Below are 24287 nucleotides of genomic sequence, written 5' to 3' on the forward strand. Positions count from 1 at the left end.
CTGAATCCCACTGCAGTGATGCATTTATGGTATCAGACCTTAATATCATACCAGCTCTCAAATGAACCGGTATGGTAGGACAGTGGTTCGCACTGTTGCTTCACAGCTCCAGGGTCCCAGGTTCAATTCCTGGCTTGGGTCATTGTCTGTGCGGGGTCTGCACGTTCTCCCCATGTCTGCGTGGGTTTCCTCCGGGTGCTCCGATTTCCTCCTACAATCCAAAGATGTGCAGGTTAGGTGGATTGGCTATGCTAAATTGCCCTTAGTGTTCAAAAAGGTTAGATGGGGTGACGGGGATAGGGTGGAGGTGTGGGCTTAGTGCTCTTTCCAAGGGCACAGGTTCAATGGGTCGAATGGCCACCTCCTGCATTGTAAATTCTATGATTCTATGAACCAAGGATGTTGGAACTCCTAATGAATGAAGCATTTGTCCTGTAGCATGGGCAGAGGTTCCGTCTCTTCCGAGACACGCTACAAAACATGGGCTTTTACTATTTTAAATGATATTTAGTAGAACTAAATAGTGGAATAAGGGAACAATTTTGGTAAGATGTATTAAATGAATGTGGGAAATGATAAAACAGAATGGGACAAGAAGGGACACGGTACAAAGAAGAGTAAATCATAATGCTAGAGGTTACAAAAATAATAAAAAGACAAAACTAAGGGCTCTGTATCTGAGAAACGAAACAGTTGAACTTACAGCACTGACAGAAATACATGAGTACAATCTGATAGGCATTGTAGACGACATAGGTTGGGGCCTGAATATTGAAGGGGACATGACATTTAGGAAGGAAGAGTGGCTCTCTTAATTAATTTGCACAGTAGAGAGGGATGACTTAAGTTCATGAAGCCAGTGTAGGAGTTTGCAGTTTGGTTTAGTTATAATAGAATCAAAGGATCTACATGCACTTTTGTATGAGGGTTACATCTGTTAGTGGGTGATTAGATTTGGAACAATCCAATCCTTTTGACTTTAGTCACTGTTACTGTACCAACCATAACTGATTGTGTAAGAATATTTTACCTAGCCCACCTTTTAAATGCTCATGATTGTAAACCACATGTTACACACTTGCTCTCACTTCCTCTTTTCTCTCTGCAAAAAGCACTTAACTGCTTTCAATGTGGTCCAAGAGCTGTCCATCAATGTTTATAAACATTGCAGATAGTTTCACAGCAGGGTACAGGGAAGCGTGAAGCGAAGTGGAATTAAACAATCCAGGCAACTGGCTATGTGCAAGCTGTCAATCACAACCAAGTAAAACTAATTCCCATTAATGTGAATGAAAGCCTTGCAGATCAAAGATCTGAGGGGGGTTTTGTTTTCTAGGAATTTGGAGATGCATTCTCTGCCTGAGCCAGTAGGTGTATTGTGCAGGTGAGTTTTAAAGCAGTGAAAATTTCACTTTGTGTCTGAAGCGTTCTCCAGCGCTTCCAGGCGGTAGTGGACAGGATTTGCATCCCTTAAGAGTTGCCCCTTTGGTCCACCGCACCAGGGTCATGCTGGAAAATACCTGCACCAATTCTCACCAACGTGAATCCTGGCCCAAAGAATCACACCAGCTTAGAGAACCCGGTGCCCAGCCCGTTAATAGGATGCAAATGGGTCAATTCAAATCTTAATTTTGCCACCATCAGGAGGCCCACAGATCCTGGTTCAGGTCAACACTGGACCTTGCCATATTGGGAACTCCACTATGAGCGGCAGAGAATCCAGTCCCTTATCTTTTACTTTCTGAGAGCATTGACACTTGTTCTGCTATTAACACGTCCTGCCATATGACCTTCAGGCCACTTGGTTTTAACATATCATTAAAACTGCCTTTGTCCTGTGTCCATGACATTTTGTCAAATCTCCTGGGCTCTCACCTATCACTGACCTTTTTGCCATGTGTTTGCCCACTCACTAAACTTGTCTAAATCACCTTGAAGCTTCCTTGCATCCTCCTCACAATTCCACCCAGTCCCAGTTTTGAAGGGTACATGACATTTAGGAAGGAAGAGTGGCTCTCTTAATTCATTTGCAAAGTAGAGAAGGATGACCTAAGTTCATGAAACCAGTGTAGGGGTTTGCAGTTTAGTTTAGTTATACAGAATCAAAGGATCTACATGCACTTTTGTATGAGGGTTACACCTGTTAGTGGGTGATTAGATTTGGAACAATACAATCCTTTTGACTTTACATCCTCCTCACAATTCCACCCAGTCCCAGTTTTGTAACGTCAGCTGACGTTACAAAACTGGGTGGAATTGTGAGGAGGATGTAAAGTCAAAAGGATTGTATTGTTCCAAATCTAATCACCCACTAACAGGTGTAACCCTCATACAAAAGTGCATGTAGATCCTTTGATTCTGTATTATGTGGAAATGTTACATTCGATTCCCTCATCCAAGTCATTTATATATATATATCGTGAACAGCAATAATCCATAGCTGCTTTGGATCTTAACTCCACTAAACCACCTTGTGTCTGTATCCATTGATTGTGTCCAATAAATTCATCATTAAACTTTTAAACCAACAGGGTCTGGTTTAGCACAGGGCCAAAGAGCTGGCTTTTAAAGCAGGCCAGCAGCTCGGTTCAATTCCCATACCAGCCTCCCCGAACAGGTGCCGGAATGTGGCGACTCGGGGCTTTTCACAGTAACTTCATTTGAAGCCTACTTGTGACAAGCAAGTTCATTTCATTTCATCAATCCTAGATTTGTGATCATCTTCAATCCAAGTGTTCCAGATTTCACTCACCTGTGTAAACAGGTTCTTCCTGGCATCACCTCTTTTGCTCTTTTTAACTGGATACTGATATGACAGTTATTAATGATGATATTGCTTTTCAGAGTCGCCAGGTCTCAAATGATACCACCACAAGGTTTTACCGGATATCAATCAAAGACCAACCAGTTAGTTCAAGTTCAATGATAGTTTATTTACACACAAGAATTACTTCGACATGCAACATAAAACACTACAAGCTAAATTACACCTAACACTACAACAACCTGAACTTCAGGCACCCAGCTTTATGCAGAGGAACAAGGCCTTTGTTCGGATCTTGTGTGGCTGGGTCTGGAGTAGTGACTTCGTTTCTGCTGGGTTCATTCGTCTGGTAGCGATCGTTGGTCTTGAACTGGTCTTCTGGTCGTAATGCTGCAATTGGTTGGGCATAGGCCGGGAGAGACTGAACACATGGCAGTGTCTCTCATTATCCTTCTGGGGTTTTGCGCTCTTTTGGACGGTCCTTAGCTTTGGACCCAATAATTCGGCAGGGCGGGTGCCTTGATGGCAGGGCGTGTCCTGAGCGGTCATTGACCTTGGTTTTTTGGGCTCCCTGAGCAAAGGGAGTGGCGCTGATGAGTCTGGTTCTGTATCTGTTACCTGAGTACAGGTCTTTTGTTCTGGGGAAATGGGCCATTAGAATGCAAAGTAGCTGGGGTTTTCAATAGCGTCTAGTTATCCGAGTTGCCAATATACATAAGCTCTGAGCGTCTGAGTCCTGGGTTGACCATATTTTCCATGGTCCTTTGCAGGTGGTCATATTTCCCGGGATCCTTTGTAAGTGACCATCCCAGATGGCTACACCTCTGACTGGCCTACTTCTAATATTCAGGTTTCTCCCCCTTTCCCTGCCCCCATCCCCAAAATCTTTGGAAATAGTTTCAGTATTTTTTCCATGTTTTTACCTTCAGCTGCTATCACCAATATTTCTAAAACTGCTTGTTAGTGGACATTGGTGGTCATATCCTCTCCCTCCTACCTTCTTACTCTTTCCCCCAAGATATAAACAAGCAGCTACCAATCACCTCCCAGGTGACATCTTCCAGGGCCAGGGGGAAGAAACTAAAAAGGGGAAAAAATGTTCAAACTTTTAATTCTGTTTTGGAGTGTGGTGTTGTTATTGTTTATGTTTGGAGTAAAATATCTTTTAAAATAAAATCAATGCTCAGTTAAAATAACTTTTCTGTTTGAACTTATGCTTTGTTTAGGCATTATAAATAAAGGTGAGGATTGGCACCAGTTTGTAACTGCTCTAGCCAGTATTATGAAAACATTACAACCTGGTGGCAGCAGTGAAGTGCAGCCAACTGAATCCTGGCAACTCATCTAGATCATCAGATATTTTCAAACCAGGCATTTGACGAAATGTAACAGAGCAACACACACCAGTCACTTAGAGTACATAATTCATTTTTCCAGTAATGGGGCAATTTAACGTGACCAATCCACCTATCCTGCACATCTTTGGGTTGTGGGAGTGAAACCCACACAAACACGGGGAGAATGTGCAAACTCCACACGGACAGTGACCCAGAGCCGGGATCGAACCTGGGACCTCAGCGCCGTGAGGCAGCAATGCTAACCACTGCGCTGTGCTGCCCCCACACCAGTCACTGTTAGCAAATAAAGAAAACAAAACTAATGAGTGGTAATATTTTATTTAACCTGAAATATCTCCATAAAAAATATATGCATTATAAAAATTGTTACCATCAGCCCCATTTATTTCCAATTAACTGAATTCCACTCAAATCATACCAGCTTACCACCATTTTATAAGAGCAAGATGTGTTCCATGCAATCACTTCATTAGAGGGCAGCATAAGCAAAGAGCGTCAAGGGCCTATTGCACTGTACATATACAAAAAAATATATATATATATCTCACACACACGTGGTCAATAACAGCCAATTCTCCATTGTATCATTAAAACTTTTATCATGTTGCAGAATTAAAAACCAGGGGCCTAGAAATGTCGCTGATTCGTGGTCGGAGACTTATAAAAGGAAGACAATGACCTGGAAAAAACTTACTTAATTGTAATATTAATGGCGCTGCTATTCTGTTCAGATTTTGAGAATGGGTAGCATTAGTTAATATACAATAGGAAATTGTAATGAGTACTACCTTATGGCAAATGTCAAGTAAACCAATAAGTAACTGCAGAATATTCAATTGCTAAAAGAATAGGTGGAAATATATTTGAAGAGCAAACAAAATAAAGAAAATTAAATCGACGATGTGTCAATACAGGGTAAGTAGTAAATGTTCAAAAAGTGCAAAGAATTTGCTGCTACTTTAGACCACCTGAAGCAAAGACTTTGAAGATAAAAACAGTTATCGACAGTAATGTTAGTTCTGGGCAATAACCCACAAAATTCAATGTGGACTTCTCAAAACCAACCTGTGATAAGGCAAACTTAAGTTTCAAAATGTTTTGTGCTGGAGGCAGGGACTGTCACCACTCCATGGAGTTAATAATCCCAGTGTTGTACATGTATACAATGACATCGCAAAAAAGAAATTGTATAATATTTTTGTAATGCCAATGACCCTTTCATATTTAGAATATAAATAGGAAAAAGATTTTCCGCCCGCACAGCTTAGATTACAAAGCCCTTCAATGTCTGCAATATTTATCTGTAACATTTGGGAAAGGATACGCATATAATGAAAAATCTAGAATATATTTTGGTAAAAGTTCATTCAGAAGTCCTTGTGGCACTTTACATAGGTAGTAATGCAATGTCTCCTTAGTGATAGGTTTATACCATGCCTGCCTTTGGGGAAACTCAACACTACGTGGGGCCCCAACACTTTGGAGTATATGGCGTGCATCGCTTTGTAACCGTTCATAAGAGCCAATGTAGTCGTAAGTCACAGCACATGGCTGGCACAGATTGTAAATTGGCATCCAATGTTCATTCATTGTTTCCACATCTTCATCCACCAAGTACTGCAGAAATTCTGTAAAAGTAACATCATCTCCCCTTGACTGTCCCACATTTTTCCTATACCTTCTCACTATCTCCATTCCATACCTTCGCTGGTATGCCTCAATTTCTCCAAACTTGTTTCTGTAAGCTGACAACAATCGCTCCATTGGATCTCGAACAAACAAAAATTTATAGTAATGTTTCAACCTGTATTTAATTTCACTGTTTTTTAAGTCTCCGAGGAAGACCAAGTCATTCTTGTGGTCCATTTTTATATGCACATGCACACTGTCCAGCACACCGTTCAGAACTTTAATAACACGTTTCCAGTTAGAACATGCAACTTTGGGGACATAACAATACAAAAACTTATATTCATCATTGACCAGGATGTGTTTCAGTAAATTCCGTCGCTGGGCTGACGTTAAATCCAAAATACTATGTGGCATAGTTTTATGTTTGCATACACTCTGAAGAGTCCTGTTCCGAATCTCTTGAATAATCTGGAAAATGGGGTGGAAAACATTGGAGCAATTAGTAACATATAACATAAATGTCCCCTTCACATGGGTAAGTTTATCAGGCAAATGCTAGAAGAGAAAGTTACCACAGTATGAAATACTTCACTCCTTAAACCGTGGCTCGATACTACCTCTTTCACCCCCGAGTCAGAAAGTTCAGGCTAAACTTGGGAAAGAGCAGAGCACAGCTAGGCTGACAAATTAGGTGCTGCACCGAAGGACTGTACTATGCACTCATAGGTCTCGTCTTTTAGATAAGACATCAACTAGAGGTCCTGTTTTTCCCCTCAAGTGGCATTATTTAAAAGAGTTGGGGAGTTCTCATGATGTGCTGGCCGACATCAATCCTTCATCCAACATCAGTTAGATACAAAAGACCTTACTGCTCTTCTGCTTTTCAGATTAATATTTAAAAGACTTATGTTTGTGCAGGTTCAGCCGATGAGCTGATGTAATTCAGCAGACAAATCAGGGAAAATAAGAGATTTTTATTTTTAAATAGTAAATTTAATTACCTGGTTATTCTGTTGGACAAAACCTATGTGAGCAATTTTGGGCCCCACACCTCAGGAAGGACATACTGGCACTGGAGCGGGTCCAGCGGAGATTCACACGGATGATCCCAGGAATGGTAGGCCTAACATACGATGAACGTCTGAGGATCCTGGGATTATATTCATTGGAGTTTAGGAGGTTGAGGGGAGATCTAATAGAAACTTACAAGATAATGAATGGCTTAGATAGGGTGGATGTAGGGAAGTTGTTTCCATTAGCAGGGGAGACTACGGCCCGGGGCACAGCCTTAGAATAAAAGGAGTCACTTTAGAACAGAGATGAGGAGAAATTTCTTCAGCTAGAGAGTGGTGGGTCTGTGGAATTCATTGCCACAGAGGGCGGTGGAGGCCGGGACGTTGAGTGTCTTTAAGACAGAAGTTGATAAATTCTTGATTTCTCGAGGAATTAAGGGCTATGGAGAGAGAGCGGGTAAATGGAGTTGAAATCAGCCATGATTGAATGGTGGAGTGGACTCGATGGGCCGAATGGCCTTACTTCCGCTCCAATGTCTTATGGTCTTATACTTGTAGGTAAATTAGTCAGTTTAGTGGCAGCCCCATTAACACTGATTCCTCATTATCCTGCATAAAGCAGGAATTCAGAATGAACTACGATACGAAGATGATGCCCTTAAATTAGCACTCTAACCTATGTTTATTTTTTTTAAAAATAAATTTAGAGTACCCAATTCATTTTTTCCAATTAAGGGGCAATTTAGCATGACCAATCCACCTAGCCTGCGCATCTTTTGGGTTGTGGGGGCGAAACCCACGCAAACACGGGGAGAATGTGCAAACTCCACACGGACAGCGACCCAGAGCCGGGATCGAACCTGGGACCTCGGCGCCATGAGGCAGCAGGGATAACCCACTGTGCCATCATGCTGCCCAACCTATGTTTAATTGCAGGGAAATACTACGGAAAAAATGGCTTCCCCTGACCTTCCTTAGGGCCATATTAATTACCAATAAAGATAATACAAAGCTTTAGAATTTGGACAGTGCACCTTAGAACACAACAGCTCATTTTCAAAACATACTATGTTTAAAAGTTTAAGATGCTGAATTATATCTTGTATTTTAATTTTTCTTATGAAATCAGCAGGGAGTGTGACTCAAACAGGCTAGGCTTACTCTTGAATATTAACAGTCATTTCAGTTTATTTCAACTGAAGTTGAGAAGCTTGCTTTCCAATTAATAAAAATATTGTTAGTCAGGAATGGTTTTGATAAAATAACCATCAAAATGTTCACATTTACAGTTGAAATGTACATTGGGAAATTCCTTGGGTTGAGGAATGTGATCCTTAAGGCTGTAAATTTGGATTGGATCTTTTTTTTTTTTTGCCTGTTCCAACCAAAAGTTTGAAGCGAAAAATGTTTGAACCTCACAACCATTAACTGCCTTTCAATTATCCAGGAGCTCGGTAAGAGTTAATGCTCATGATTTTGCATAGTTGTAATATCCGGGTCAGTACACAAGATTTGAAGAGGATTTTGCAAAATGAAACGGGCTCAAATCTGGCCAGACTATAAAAAACATTTAGGTTGTCAACTTCTAACCGTTCTCGACTAATTAATTTCATCAAGGAGTTACAAATCTAAAATAGTAATGACAAGAGGTGTAATGATTGAATAGTTTAATGAAGCATGCGGACCTCTGATGTGATTGGATACTTATTCTTATGTACGATGCATGATGTAACCTTAATCAATTGTCCTGATTGGACATAGATAACTAGTAACAAATGATTGGTATATGCTAATTTCTTGTAATCGAATCTTGAAGTATAACTGCCAATACTACCCTTGAATCTGTGATCTTTAGCATCCCAATTTGGAATGCCAATAGACACTGCTCCAGCTTGTAATAAAGAACTAATGTTTTTACTCCAAGAGCCTTCATCTGATTTCTCATGAGTGGAAGAGTGAAATACACTAAAACCGAATGGCTGTACTTTTCTTCACAACAGTTTGGTAGCAGATGAATGCCCTGGCTATGTGCAAGGAATTAGGGTTAGGCAGCACGGTGGCACTGAAGAGCACTGCTGCCTCACAGCACCGCTGCCTCACAGCACCAAGGACCCAGGTTCGATTCCGACCTTGGGTGACTGTGTGGAATTTGCACATCCTCCCTGTGCCTGCGTGGGTTTCCTTCGGGTGCTCTGGTTTCACCCCCCAATACTGAAGATGTGCAGGTTTAAGTGGATTGCTAATGCTAAATTGCCCCTTCGTGTCACAAAAAAAGATAGGTAGGGTTATTGGGTTAGGGTGGACGAATGGGCCTAGGTAGGGTACTCTTTCAGAGGGTCAGTGCAGACTAATGGGCCAAATTGCCTCCTTCAGCACTGTAGTGATTCTATGAAGGACAGGACCTCAGTTTGGTGAGTATTATCATTGATTATACTCCTGACTGGGTGTTAATGAATACCTTAGCCGACAAACGGGCGGATCCGGCTCAGAGTAAACCAGACTAGATTAAGAGAGTGAGAGAGATGCACATCTCTCTAGAGATCCAAAGAGGGTGAAGTAAATTCTGTGAAGCCACTCTCTAGGGCAGTGGAGGGAGTCAAGTACATTCTGTGAAGCTCTGTCCTAGAGAAAGGGAGGGAGCGAAGTACACTCTGTGAAGATCCTCCCAAGTGGGTGCGAGGGAATGGAAGTACAGAGTGGTGAGGTTTCCTGCAAGGGGGACATCCCGAATTCGCACAAATTGTCTAGATTTTCCTTTACTATAGATTTTCTGTCACTATTAGATACTGCCTCGTCTCCTGACTGGGAATAGTGAAAGAAAATACACATGTCAGAGTCAGGAAAAGCTAAATCCGAAAAGGTAGAACTTAAGTTTACAACTGTGCCTTTTTTTTTGCCCAAAGGTTTGGTAAAATGTAGAAACAGGGTGAATTCCAACAAACACTCAGCTGTGCTGTAGAAATAAAAAGGGCTGTAAAGTTCAAACAAGCTCTTTCAGGGATATCTGGGATGGCAGTTCTCCTTGCTGCTGCGGTGCAGGTCACCCCTGATTCCTCCCAAAATATAAGTTTGTGTTAAACAATCGGTGAATTCAGTTCTGAGTCAAGGTCAGATATAAACTTCCAGTTTGGCAGAAATCCAATCTGAACTTTCAGACATTTGAATTTTTAAAAAAGCTTTTTCAACCTTGGTTAAGTAACAAAATTGAATTCAGTTGAAAGGAAAAAAAGGGTCTAGGGGAAAAAAATTTGGAGCAGAAAAGTTAACTATTTCAGCAGGTAATTGATTTGTTTTTAAATTGTCCAGAAACCTGCATGTATGATTATATATCATAATTATTTGATCTATGATTTATTTGGGGATTATGGGAACTCAATGACACCAGTTAAGGTGGTTATTTTAAGCATGCTCTAGAGGAATTTGGAACAAATGTGAGAATTTTATTGTATTATAATCGCCCCCAGATAGAGAACAAAGATTTTGCAGGTGTTAATATGTTTGGGTAAGAATGCTTTTGGGATTTGAATTTAACAAAGAATTTGCCTATGATGCCTATGAAATCAGCTGTTCAAAATTGGCTGAAATGGACCCAAAAAAAATCAAATAAATAATGAAAGAGAATGGAGGATCTTATTTATTATTTTAAACAAGAAATTGTGAGCTTGCAGTGCTCTGTCTCTTTAATAATCTGTAGCCGCAAGAGAAGGTCGAACAAGCAGTGAGAATCTGTGTTGGTGGTGTCTCTGTTAGCCTCAACTGACAAGTGCAGACAGAATTGAATACTCACTACCACTTGAATTAATATAAGTTTTTCATTTAAACAGTTACATAAGTTTCAAGACTCACGACTTGAATCAAAGTTATACTACCCTATTAAGAGAAAAACTGGTCAGGTTTGCTCTGAAGGGTGCGTGCTGGTGAGCATTGAAACCCTGGTCTGATTGTGCAATGGTTGATCCCCGGAGTTATCGGTGATGAAATCTCAGTGGTATTGTATTTCATAAGGTTTCCGTTAAACATCCTAACATTCTAGAGCATAGAACATACAGTGCAGAAGGAGGCCATTTGGCCCATAGAGTCTGCACCAACCCAAACCCGCACTTCCACCCTATTCCCATAACCCAATAACCTCTCCTAATCTTTTTTGGTCACTAAGGGTAATTTATCATGGCCAATCCACCTAACCTGCACGTCTTTGGACTGTGGGAGGAAACCGGAGCACCCGGAGGAAACCCACACACACACGGGAAGAACGTGCAGACTCCACAGACATCATTCTAGACATCATTCGAGCCTGTTCTTCATGTTCCAAAAACAAGGATGTTTTCAGTGATGTTGTTATTCTCTGGTTCACATGAAAGTCATTCTACAAAGAGCTGCAGTTTTCTCTGTTTGCTTGTTTAATGTTAGTCATAGTCCTCTTTTGCCATAATGCCTGATGGTTAATGTTGGCAACTGTCCAACTCAGCAGTGTGTTCAGTTTGTTTTATGTTGATGTTCATATATTTGTGTTACCATTGTTTTAGGCAATGTATAATAATAATGTTTTTATTGTCACAAGTAGGCTTACATTAACACTGCAATGAAGTTTCTGTGAAAAGCCCCTAGTCACCACATTCCAGTGCCTGTTCAGGTACACAGTGGGAGAATTCAGAATGTCCAAATTATCTAATAGCACGTCTTTCGGGACTTGTGGGAGGAAATTGGAGCATCCGGAGGAAACCCACGCAGAACGTGGAGAACGTGCAGACTCCGCACAGATAGTGACCCAAGCCGGGAATCGAACCTGGGACCACGTGCTAATGTTCATCTTTCTGGGGAATTAATCTTGTCCGGTGTTTTTAATTACAGATGGAAGTTTACAACAGACTGACAAGATCGCTTAAGTAATTCATTTTGATCATGGTTGTATGTCCCACTGCTTGTGTATGAATTATATTTGTGTTGTCCTTTCAAGCTTTAATGTTTTCTGTCTGATATTGTGAGTTTTGAGATCATAGTTTAAGTGATTCAAGTCAAAGAGCTAACAAAGGGAAGTAAATCAACAAAACTTTATTTTCAAAGGTTATCAACCAGGGGTTATGTTTTTCTGGTCAGAAGCGCGATTCCAGGATATTTTTGATAAACGTGGGAATTTTAGTCTGAAATACAAATTCATACGTGTAAGAATGAGATTATTTTAATTCAAGGGGGTTGATTGGGATTTGGGATATTTGAAATGATTATGGCCTGTGTTGGATTGATCTGGTGTTAAAACTTGTCAGGTTCGAAGAGTTATTCCTGACACAACGAAAAAAAAAGGCGCAAGGAGAAATTGTTCAATAAAATGAATCCCTGATCATGGTTCTTGTTAGATTGAAACAAAAGAACGGTGATCCAGTTGAGAACTTTTACTCCATCCCTTTTCAAACTAGCAGAAAATTTACTCTTGTCTGCAAACAACTGAAGATGTATTTACATTTTTACAGGAATTGGAAATTACAAAATTTTAAGTTTGAATTGTCAGATATGTTCAGATTAATTAACCCATTTTGCCCCAAGCAGAAGAGATCTTTTGTGTTTTGCTTTACCGGTAACTGCAAGTGGAACAAGATTTGCAGTAGCTTCAAGAATTTGGGAATCTATTTGTCGACTTTCAATATTGCAGCAAGTCGGCCCGATTTAAAATTCACGTCATAGGGAGGGGGCAGGTATATAGTAAGAAGTTAAAAAAGACAGGAGACTTCCGGGTGCGGCGATGACCAGCTAAGTCGCACGTTTCGGCAGCTCCCAGTGGAACGGACTTTTGGGCTCTTAATAGGAGCCCCAACGGCAATTTTAACGGCTAAAAACGCTGTGCGGTAAACCAGAAGGGAATCCCCCCTGGATACGGATGGAAAAAGGAAAGGAAAGCGGCCGGATTGCGGAGGATCCTCTAGAGCAGCGGCAAGGAAGGCAAGCACAAAGCAAGATGGCGTCGGAAGGTGGCCGTTTACTATGGGGCCCTGACCAACAAGAGTTCCTGCGGCGCTGTGTGGAAGAACTGAAAAAGGAGATGAAGAAGGAGCTGCTGGCCCCGATATTACAGGCAATTGAAGGGCTAAAGGAGGAGCAAAAGACCCAGGAGCAGGAGCTTCGGGTCGTGAAGGCAAAGGCCGCTGAAAATGAAGACGAAATACAGGGCCTGGTGGTGAAGACAGAGATGCACGAGGCACAACACAAAAGGTGTGTGGAAAGGCTGGAGGTGCTGGAGAATAATGCGAGGAGGAAGAATTTAAGGATTCTTGGTCTTCCCGAAGGCGCAGAAGGGGCGGACGTTGGGGCATATGTGAGCACGATGCTTCACTCGTTAATGGGATCGGAGGCCCCGACGGGCCCGTTGGAGGTGGAGGGAGCTTATCGAGTTATGACGCGAAGACCGAGGGCTGGAGAAATACCTCGAGCCATAGTGGTGAGATTTCTCCGCTATAATGACAGAGAGATAGTCCTCAGATGGGCGAAGAAAACTCGGAGCAGTAGGTGGGAGAACGCGGTGATCCGCGTATATCAAGATTGGAGTGCGGAGGTGGCGAGAAGGAGGGCAAGTTTTAATCGGGCTAAGGCGGTGCTTCACAAAAGGAAAGTCAAATTCGGAATGTTGCAGCCGGCAAGATTGTGGGTCACACACCAAGGGAAGCACCACTACTTTGAGACGGCAGAAGAAGCGTGGACATTTATTGTGGACGAGAAGCTGGAATAGGCGGGCAAGAAAAAGAACGTTTGGGACAAAGTGGTGGGGTGATTACGTGGGGTGAGGGGATGATTTTTCAAGTTGTTAATCTTGCGACCCAGTAACTTTTCTCTCTTCCCCATGTTGTGGGGGAGTGGGGGGGGGGGGGGGGGGGAAGGGAGGATGAGGAACTATGGGCGCCGGTCATTAGGGGCGGGGCCAAGTGGGAAACGCGGGCTTTGTTCCCACGCTATGGTAATCATGGCGGGAAGCGGGAAGGAGGGGGCCTCGCACAGTGGGGGCCGAGGTCACGGGGGGAAGCCGAGGTCAGCCAGAGTTTGCTGACTTCTGGGCGCAACATGGGGGGTGCAACTACGCTAGAAAGGGATCTAGCGGGGGGGGGGGGGGGGGTTTAACTGGGTTGCTGCTGCTGGGGAGAAGGGGGAGCTGGTACGGGGTGGGGTGGTCGAGGCGGGAGGGCGCCGTCAGGGGGATATACGGGTACGTGGGAACCGGGAGAGGAGCTGGATTAAAATAGGGGATGGCTAGTCGACAAGGGGGGGGGGCGGTAGGTAAAGAGCCCCCCAACCCGGCTGATCACGTGGAATGTGAGAGGGCTGAACGGGCCGATTAAAAGGGCACGGGTACTCGCACACCTAAAGAAATTAAAGGCAGATGTGGTTATGTTGCAGGAGACACATTTGAAACTGATAGACCAGGTCACACTACGCAAAGGATGGGTGGGGCAGGTGTTTCATTCGGGTTTAGATGCAAAGAACAAGGGGGTGGCTATATTAGTGGGGAAACGGGTACTGTTTGAGGCAAAGACCATAGTGGCGGATAGTAGGGGTAGATACGTGATGGTGAGCGGTAGATTGCAAGGGGAGGTGGTGGTTCTAGTGAACGTATATGCCCCGAACTGGGATGATGCAAATTTTATGAGGCGTTGGGACGTATCCCGGACCTAGAGGCGGGAAAGTTGGTAATGGGGGGAGACTTCAATACAATGCTGGACCCAGGGCTGGACAGATCGAGGTCCAGGACCGGGAGGAGGCCAGCTGCAGCTAGGGTGCTCAAGGACTTCATGGAGCAGATGGGAGGAGTAGACCCCTGGAGATTTAGCAGGCCTAGGAGTAAGGAGTTCTCGTTTTTCTCCTATGTTCATAAAGTACATTCACGGATAGACTTTTTTGTTTTGGGAAGGGCATTGATCCCGAAGGTGACAGGGACGGAGTACACGGCCATAGCTATCTCGGACCACGCTCCACGTTGGGTGGACCTGGAGATAGGAGAGGAAAAAGAACAGCACCCACCCTGGAGAATGGACATGGGATTATTGGCGGGTGAGGGGGTGTGTTTAAGGGTGAGGGGGTGTAGTGAAAGGTACTTGGAGCTTAATGACAATGGGGAGGTTCAGGTGGGAGTGGTCTGGGAGGCGTTGAAGGCAGTGGTTAGAGGGGAGCTGATATCTATCAGGGCACATAAAGGAAAGCAGGAGGGTAGGGAAAGGGAGCGGTTGCTGAAAGAACTTTTGAGGGTGGACAGACAATATGCGGAGGCACCGGAGGAGGGACTGTACAGGGAAAGACAAAGGCTACAGGTAGAATTTGACCTGTTGACTACGGGTAATGCAGAGGCACAATGGAGGAGGGCACAGGGTGTACAGTACGAATATGGAGAGAAGGCGAACCGGTTGTTGGCCCACCAACTGAGGGAGAGGGGAGCAGCGAGGGAGATAGGGGGGGTGAGAGATGAGGAGGGAGAGATGGAGCGGGGAGCGGAGAGAGTGAATGGGGTGTTCAAGGCATTCTACAAAAGATTATATAAAGCTCAGCCCCCGGAAGGGAAGGAGAGAATGATGTGCTTTCTGGATCAGCTGGACTTCCCTAAGGTGGAGGAACAGGAGAGGGCGGGACTGGGAGCACAGACGGAGATGGAGGAGGTAGTGAAAGGGATTGGGAGCATGCAGGCGGGGAAGGCCCCGGGACCAGACGGATTCCCGGTGGAATTTTATAGGAAGTACACGGACTTGCTGGCCCCGCTTTTGACGAGAACCTTTAATGAGGCCAGGGAAAGGGGGCAGCTGCCCCCGACTATGTCAGAGGCAACGATATCGCTCCTTTTAAAGAAGGAAAAAGACCCGCTGCAATGCGGGTCCTATAGGCCCATTTCCCTTTTAAACGTGGATGCTAAGATTCTGGCCAAGGTGATGGCGACGAGGATAGAGGACTGTGTCCCGGGGGTGGTCCATGAGGACCAAACCGGGTTTGTGAAGGGGAGACAGCTGAACACGAACATACGGAGGTTGCTAGGGGTAATGATGATGCCCCCGCCAGAGGGGGAAGCGGAGATAGTGGTGGCGATGGATGCCGAGAAAGCATTCAACAGAGTGGAGTGGGATTATCTGTGGGAGGTGCTGAGGAGATTTGGCTTTGGAGATGGGTATATCGGATGGGTACAGTTGCTGTATAGGGCCCCGATGGCGAGTGTGGTCACGAATGGACGGAGGTCTGATTATTTCCGGCTTCACAGAGGGACGAGGCAGGGGTGTCCCCTGTCTCCGTTACTGTTTGTATTGGCGATTGAGCCCCTGGCCATAGCACTGAGGGGTTCCAGGAAGTGGAGGGGAATGTTTAGGGGAGGAGAAGAACACCGGGTATCTTTGTATGCGGATGATTTGTTGTTGTATGTTGCGGACCCGGTGGAGGGGATGCCAGAGATAATGCGGATACTTGGGGAGTTTGGGGATTTTTGGGGTACAAATGGAACCTGGGGAAAAGTGAGTTGTTTGTGGTGCATCCGGGGGAGCAGAGCAGGGAAATAGAGGATTTACCGCTGAGGAAGGTAACAAGAGATTTCCGGTACTTAGGGATTCAGATAGCCAAGAATTGGGGAACCTTACACCGGCCTAATTTAACACGATTGGTGGAACAGATGGAGGAGGATTTCAAGAGATGGGACATGGTGTCCCTGTCACTGGCAGATAGGGTACAGGCGGTTAAAATGGTGGTTCTCCCAAGATTCCTCTTTGTGTTTCAGTGCCTCCCGGCGTCCTGCAAGGGGACCAGCCTACAAGCAATGGTGACGGCACCGTTGCCGTTCTCACCGAAGAAATACACCACAAGCCCAGTGGTGGTGGCAACACCAAAAATTTGGGGGCAGTGGCGACGGCATAGGGGAAGGACGGGAGCCTCGGTGCGGTCCCCGATAAGAAATAACCATAGGTTTGTTCCGGGGAGAATGGATGGGGGATTTGGAGTATGGCAAAGAGCTGGGGTAGTACAACTGAGAGATCTGTTCCTGGATGGGACGTTTGCAAGTATGGGAGCGCTGACGGAAAAGTATGGGTTGCCCCAAGGGAATGCGTTTAGGTATATGCAACTGAGGGCGTTTGCGAGGCAACAGGTGAGGGAACTCCCGCAGCTTCCGACGCAGGAGGTGCAAGATAGAGTGATCTCAGAGACATGGGTGGGGGATGGTAGGGTGTCGGATATATATAGGGAAATGAGGGACGAGGGGGAGATCATGATAGATGAGCTGAAAGGGAAATGGGAGGAAGAGTTGGGGGAAGAGATCGAAGAGGGGCTATGGGCTGAGGCCCTACGTAGGATAAACTCGTCGTCCTCGTGTGCCAGGCTAAGCTTGATACAATTTAAGGTTCTACAGAGGGCGCATATGACTGGAGCACGGCTCAGTACATTTTTCGGGGTAGAGGATAGGTGTGGGAGATGCTCGAGAAGCCCAGCAAATCACACCCACATGTTCTGGTCATGTCCGGCACTACAGGGGTTCTGGGTGGGGGTGGCGAAGGTGCTTTCGAAGGTGGTGGGGGTCCGGGTTGAGCCAAGCTGGGGGTTGGCTATATTCGGGGTCGCAGAAGAGCCGGGAGTACAGGAGGTGAGAGGGGCTGATGTTTTGGCCTTTGCGTCCCTAGTAGCCCGGCGCAGGATATTGCTTATGTGGAAGGAAGCCAAACCCCCGGGCGTGGAGACCTGGATAAATGACATGGCAGGGTTTATAAAGCTAGAACGGATCAAGTTCGTATTAAGGGGTTCGGCTCAAGTGTTCACCAGGCGGTGGCAACCGTTCGTCAACTACCTCACAGAACGATAGAGGGAATGGAAGAGAAAGAAGGCAACAGCAGCAACCCGGGGGGGGGGGGGGGGGGGGGGGGGGGGGAGGACCCGGGCGGGCTCTTAGGGATGTCATTGTATATGTATAGGCATTTGTTTTAGGTAATGTATATTGGACTGTTGGATTGTATCTTTGGAGAGTAACTATTTTTGATAAGGCAGTTGCCATTTAGTTTTTGTTTATATATTATTTGTTTATTTGTTCAAAATTGGCCACTGTTATTTATATTGCTTTTTTGTTGTTAAAAAGAAAAACTGTGTACTGTTATGTTTGGCCAAAAAATCTTGAATGAAATATATTTTTTTAAAAACAGGATAGTTGGAGGAGTGCAAGGTCACATTCACCAGTCTTAAACAAGTCCTAGCAACAGCGAGGCATTAGGACTGCCAGATTTGACTTGCTCCCTTCCACATATACGGCCATAATAATGGGAATTACTACACTGCCACAGTGACTCACTAACATGGAGTTATAAGCAACCCATGGCCTATTACTCTAACAAGCAATCAGCAGTTTTTTTTTTACTTTGTCGGAGTTACAAAGCCTGGGCTCAGAGTGTGGGTCAGGGGCGAACCCCTAATCCTGCTCCAAAAAACTAATTCAAATTGAATCCAATTCATGGTCCCCACAAGAGAGACATACCAGATCTGAACCAAAGGTTCAATCTACATTACACTTGATCTTAGCCAAAAGGCCGAGAAGTTGCTTCTGGATATATAAAATCCACACAGATTAGTGCAGATTCTGAACATTGGAAGATTGAAAATGGTCTCAGAAACTAGAAAGGCTCAGGAGAGTGTCTAGTACTTAAATGGGTGGATTACAGTAGTTAAGGATGAGAAAAACTCAGTGGGATATATGAACATTTGAGGAAAAGAACATGTACATGATGTGCAGGGCAGGAGAAGAGCCGTTAGAGGAGGCCAATGTGACCCTGTTTGTCGACGGGTTATAGCGGAGTGAATGGAGAGCCAAGAACTCTTTAGACAATAGTTGAACAAACGGTGATTATGAAAAAACAACTGACATTTGAAGGGATTTTAAGATGAGCAAAACACAATACACACAGTTTAGGTGGTTTCCATGGATACAAGGACAAAGCTTCTTTTGAAGAAGAGATGAAATGGACTTTAATGGAAATCTGAAAGCCAACAACATTTATTTGAATTTGGGATAATTCTGGGATGTGAAAAAGCAATGTAATTTAGCAAGTTACCATAAAAAAGATGTAATTTAATACAAAGAACAAGCAATCAAAGATGTTACTGCCTGGAATTAAATAGAAATGTTTGATTTCTGTTTTAAAGATGTTATGAAGTTATTTTATTGGATTGCACAATTTCTCCAGGGCTCATGATTGGGATAGAATTAATGATCGAGGAAAGACAATAGGGACAGGAAATCAAAACAGCAAATGAGAATTGGAATATTGAGTACAATTCAATGGAATATTTCAATCTGGCTCTGATAGGAGGCTAGTAAATTGATAAACTTTCTCTGGGTAACACTTGTGTCCTTGTCTATGTTTTTATTCAAGAGAACAAAGTTTGATACTGTGGCCACCACCCAAACTTTGGACAATAAGGGGCAATTTAGCATGGCCAATCCACCTAACCTGCACAAAGATACAGAATTTACAGTGCAGAAGGAGGCCTTTCGGCCCATCGAGTCTCAACCGGCCCTTGGAAAGAGCACCCCACTTAAGCCCACACCTCTGCCCCATACCTGTAACCCAGCAACCCCACCTAACCCCTTTGGACCCTAAGGGCAATTTAGCATAGCCAATCCACCTAACCTGCACATCTTTGGACTGTGGGAGGAAACCGGAGCACCCGGAGGAAACCCACGTAGACACGAGGAGAATGTGCCGACTCCGCACAGACAGTGACCCAAGCCGGGAATCGAACCTGGGACCCTGGAGCTGTGAAGCGACAGAGCTAACCACTGTGCCACCATGCCACCCATCTTTGGACTGTGGGAGGAAACGGAGCTCCCACAGGAAACCCTCGAGGGAATCCTCAGGGAGAAAGTGCAAACTCCACACAATCACGCGAGACTGGAATTGAACCCGGGTCCCTGGAGTTGTGAGGCAGCAGTGCTAACCACTGTGCTGCCTCCCTGTGGAAGGGCCATGCAGACTAGTGGGGCAGCACGGTAGCATGTGGCTAGCACAATTGCTTCACAGTTCCAGGGTCCCAGGTTCGATTCCGGCTTGGGTCACTGTCTGTGCAGAGTCTGCACATCCTCCCCGTGTCTGCGTGGGTTTCCTCCAGGTGCTCCGGTTTCCTCAGACAGTCCAAAGATGTGCAGGTTAGGTGGATTGGCCATGATAAATTGCCCTTAGTGTCCAAAATTGCCCTTAGTGTTGGGTGGGATTACTGGGTTATGGGGATCGGGTGGAGGTGTTGACCTTGGGTAGGGTGCTCTTTCCAAGAGCCGGTGCAGTCTCGATGGGCCGAATGGCCTCCTTCTGCAATGTAAATTCTATGTTAATCTATGTTAAAACTGTGTTTCACTCTCCATAGTTTCTCAGCATTTTCTATTTTTATTTAATGTCCAGCATGCTCGTCACCCTGGTAAAGGGGTAAAATAGTTTTGAATATTTCCACCATTTTACTACCTTTGCCCAGGAGTTTATCCTGCACAGTCCTTAGTAGCCCTATTTAGACTTCTTTTGTAATTTACATGTCTGGAGAACACTATTTCCTTTCATATTCCAAGATCATTTAATTTTGTTGTTGTCCTTCACATTACTAACAGATTACTTTCTAATTTTCAATATTGCTTCTGCCATCCTGCTTTGATGTCTGTGAATGCATTTTTCTTCGGTTTCAATTACCCCCTTATTTTTTTCTTCATCCATGGTGTGACAAGAGGAGCTAGTTTGTTCCTACTAATTAGTGGGACCGATTTCTCCAGGACTCTATTGATCTTCTACCCTGGCACAGCTGGTAACAATAACCAGCAGTCCACTCTGGTAACGACGGCCAGCAGTCCACTCTGGTAACGACGGCCAGCAGTCCACTCTGGTAACGACGGCCAGCAGTCCACTCTGGTAACGACGGCCAGCAGTCCACTCTGGTAACGACGGCCAGCAGTCCACTCTGGTAACGACGGCCAGCAGTCCACTCTGGTAACGACGGCCAGCAGTCCACTCTGGTAACGACGGCCAGCAGTCCACTCTGGTAACGACGGCCAGCAGTCCACTCTGGTAACGACGGCCAGCAGTCCACTCTGGTAACGACGGCCAGCAGTCCACTCTGGTAACGACGGCCAGCAGTCCACTCTGGTAACGACGGCCAGCAGTCCACTCTGGTAACGACGGCCAGCAGTCCACTCTGGTAACGACGGCCAGCAGTCCACTCTGGTAACGACGGCCAGCAGTCCACTCTGGTAACGACGGCCAGCAGTCCACTCTGGTAACGACGGCCAGCAGTCCACTCTGGTAACGACGGCCAGCAGTCCACTCTGGTAACGACGGCCAGCAGTCCACGCTGGTAACGACGGCCAGCAGTCCACGCTGGTAACGACGGCCAGCAGTCCACGCTGGTAACGACGGCCAGCAGTCCACGCTGGTAACGACGGCCAGCAGTCCACGCTGGTAACAATAACCAGCAGAGGGATTTTTGTAGGTGGGACGCTGGCGGGGAGGGTTCAGACGGTGAACATGACTGTCCTTCCGAGACTGCTTTTCTTTTTTCAGTGTCTCCCGATTTTTGTCCCAGAGGCTTTATTCAGAAGAAGTATGAATGTGGCAATAGCGAGGTTTATATGGGCTGGTAAAACCCCGAGAATAAAGGGGACATTCCTGGAACGGGCCCGCAGGGAAGGGGGATTGGCTCTCTCGAGCTTTATTAACTATTACTGGGCTGCCAACATATCGATGGTCAGGAATTGGGTAGTGGGGGAGGGGTCGGTCTGGGAGCGGACGGAGGCAGCATCCTGCAACGGTACAAGTCTGGAGGCTTTACTGACGGCGCCCCTGCCGTTCTCGACGGCTCAGTACTCCACAAGTCCTATGGTGGTGGCAGCCCTGAGGGTGTGGGGGCAATGGAGGCAGCATATGTGACTGGAGGGGGCGTCAGTGTGGTCACCGATCTGTGACAATCACCGGTTTGTCCCAGAGGGGCTGGATGGGGGCTTTAAGGTATGGAAGCGGGCAAGAATTGAGAGGTTTGGGGATCTATTCATCCAGGAGGGCTTCACGACCTTGGAAACATTAGGGAGGAGTTTGATTTGCCAGGTGGGAACAGGTTTCGGTACCTTCAAGTGCGGGACTTTGTACGGAGACAGGTCCCAAGCTTTCCTCGCCTCCCCCTCAGGGGGCTACAGGATAAAGTGCTGTCAAAAACAGGGGTTGGAGGTGGGAAGGTTTCAGAAATATACAGGGAATTGTTAGAGTGAGAAGGGGCCCCTGTCAGAGAGAGGAAGAGGGAAGAGGAGCTAGGAGGGGAGCTGGAAACTTAACTGTGGGAGAAAGCCTTGAAAAGGGTAAATGCATCCTCATCCTGTGCTAGACTTAGCTTGATTCAGTTCAAGGTAGTCCACAGGGCCCACATGACGGTAGCTTGGATGAGTAGGTTCTTCGAGGAGGTGGAGGTCAGATGTGGGCGGTGTGGGGGTAGCCCGGCCAACCATGTTCATATGTTTTGGGCATGTCCAAAACTGAGGGAATTCTGGCAGGGATTTGCAGATGTTATGTGGGAAGTCCTGGAAGGTAGGGTAACGCAAGAGTCCAGAATGAGCAATATTTGGGATGTCGGAAGATCTGGGGGCAAAAGGGGGTGGGGACGATATTCTGGGCTTCTCCTCCCTGGTGGCCCAGAGACGGATCTTGCTGAGATGGAGGGACTCGGAGCCCCCGAAATCAGCAGTGCGGGTCAGTGATATGGGAGAGTTTCTCAGTCTGGAAAAAAATCAAGTTCGCTCTAAGAGGATCAAAACAGGGATTCGCCCGGAGTTGACAGCCGTTCATCGATTTCTTTCACAAAAACTGAACGTCAGCAGTAAGGGGGGGAAAAGGGGAAAGAAAAAAAGGGGGGGGGGGAAATAGGAGGCATGGTAATGTTAAATAAGGACAGGGAATTTAGTAAATGGGTAATTGGGGATAGAGGCGGGAGAAGTGGCGTACGTGGTTTATTGTTTGTTATTTTAGAGGGTATTTTGTGCGTCGACCAACGCGGTTGTTTTAGAAATGTCTGTGTTAAATTGTGAAAATTACAAATGCTTCAATAAAATATTTTCTAAAAAAAACAATAACCAGCAGTCCACGCTGGTAACAATAACCAGCAGTTTATGGGTAGTAAACAATCAATCATTCCCATGAGTGAACCCAGGGCTGTTCTCACCTGGTAGTCAGGGTCCTCGCTCCACTTCCAGTCCTCCTCTGTGTTGACACCGGATTGAGCTCCGCCGCTCCCCCGGCTCCGGGCTCCGTACGTGCGGCCGCTCAATGTGTCCACCTCGGCCAACATACCCTTCTGGATCATGAGCAGCAGCCCGCCCGATGCCACGATCACACCGAAAGTCAGCATGGTGGGCAGCAGCACAGCCCTGCGAGCAGCCCGGGCCACCATCAGGCCGCCCATGGCCTCGCCTCGGCTCCCACTTGCACCAGCCGTCCCGCTCGGGTCCAGCCAGACCCTGCCGCCGCCGCCAACACGCATGCGCCCGCCGGAGGCGCTCTGGGGGTTGTAGTCTCCCACGCCATTCAAGCCCACCACTGCGCATGTGCAGGAATCCTCGCGCACCTGCTGGGGACCCCAGGTTGATGCTGCCTTTCCAGCACAATACTTGGCACCAGGTTATCAGAGATGAGGGGGCAGGCCATTGACAGTTTTAGAGTGGCCAACTCTGGTTGAAACCATTCTTAGAGACTTGATCATCTTGCCTTATTACATTAGAGCTGTTTGAGGGTGTAACAAGCAGAGCTTACCAGTAGATGCAGGGCGAGATTCTCCGTTTGGAAGTCTGTGTTTCCTGCCGGAGGTGAATTGCACCTTATTTTCGCTATGCATGGCAAAGATTACGAGGGACTCCCGAGGGAACCCCAATATTGGGCCACCATTTTGTGTGGGCGGCCCGATAGGAAGGTCATGAGGCTGGTCACTCACGCCCTTCCCTCATCACAAATCAGCCCCCCACCTCTACTGCATCGTAAATCAGCACCCCCCCCCCCATCGCAAATCAGCCACATGCACCCCCCCCCCCCCCCAGATTTCCAGGGTCACCCCTTCCCCCAAGTATGGGGATGGCCAGACACTAGAAGCGACACATACAATTCCTGGAAAGAGAAAGCAGGGACCTCTGTTTTAACCCCTCAGATCCTTGAGCTGCAAGCCATTCATTCATGTCCCTCCACTGGGCTGTGATTGACTGCTTCCACGCAGCTGTCAGCCTTGCTTCGTTCATCTTCCCTCAAGCTTGTGTAACTCTGAAGTGCAGTGACCACAATGTTTGCAAAGCACTTCAATAAGGTGCCTGGCCCGCCAAGTGGGTGCAAATGGGTCATTAGGACCCATTTGCATTCTCTGCTGGTGCACGGGTGAGAACCCCAATCCCACCACCAGTGGGGGGCCAGAGCATCGCAAATGGGCACAAAGCCAGTTTTTACCCCTCATGCCCGATTTGCCGCCCCTTTGGGAACCCCACTACTGACAGCAGAGAAACCAGGTCTCTGAGAACAAAAAAAGTTTATC

The 24287-nt window shown here is 46.0% G+C and overlaps 1 protein-coding gene across 1 annotated transcript; it reads right to left on the minus strand.

Moving 5' to 3' along the window:
• Positions 1 to 5248: 5248 nt before the first annotated feature.
• On the minus strand, positions 5249 to 23270 carry LOC140408920 (carbohydrate sulfotransferase 14-like). Its single transcript, XM_072496810.1, has 2 exons — positions 22938 to 23270; positions 5249 to 6222 (listed from the first exon to the last, which is right to left on the minus strand). The coding sequence occupies exons 1-2, from the start codon at positions 23253 to 23255 to the stop codon at positions 5404 to 5406; spliced, it is 1137 nt and encodes a 378-aa protein (XP_072352911.1). The 5' UTR covers positions 23256 to 23270; the 3' UTR covers positions 5249 to 5403.
• Positions 23271 to 24287: the final 1017 nt, after the last annotated feature.

The sequence above is a fragment of the Scyliorhinus torazame genome, chromosome 3, assembly GCF_047496885.1.
Source record: "Scyliorhinus torazame isolate Kashiwa2021f chromosome 3, sScyTor2.1, whole genome shotgun sequence".
NCBI classification, from domain to species: Eukaryota; Metazoa; Chordata; class Chondrichthyes; order Carcharhiniformes; family Scyliorhinidae; genus Scyliorhinus; species Scyliorhinus torazame.

Coding starts and splice junctions, on each gene's coding strand:
- LOC140408920 (XM_072496810.1), bottom strand. CDS start 23,255: ATGCGTGTTGGCGGCGGCGGCAGGGTCTGGCTGGACCCGAGCGGGACG. Junction 6,223..22,937: donor GCGAGGACCCTGACTACCAG/GTGAGAACAGCC, acceptor CCCATTTTCCAG/ATTATTCAAGAGATTCGGAA.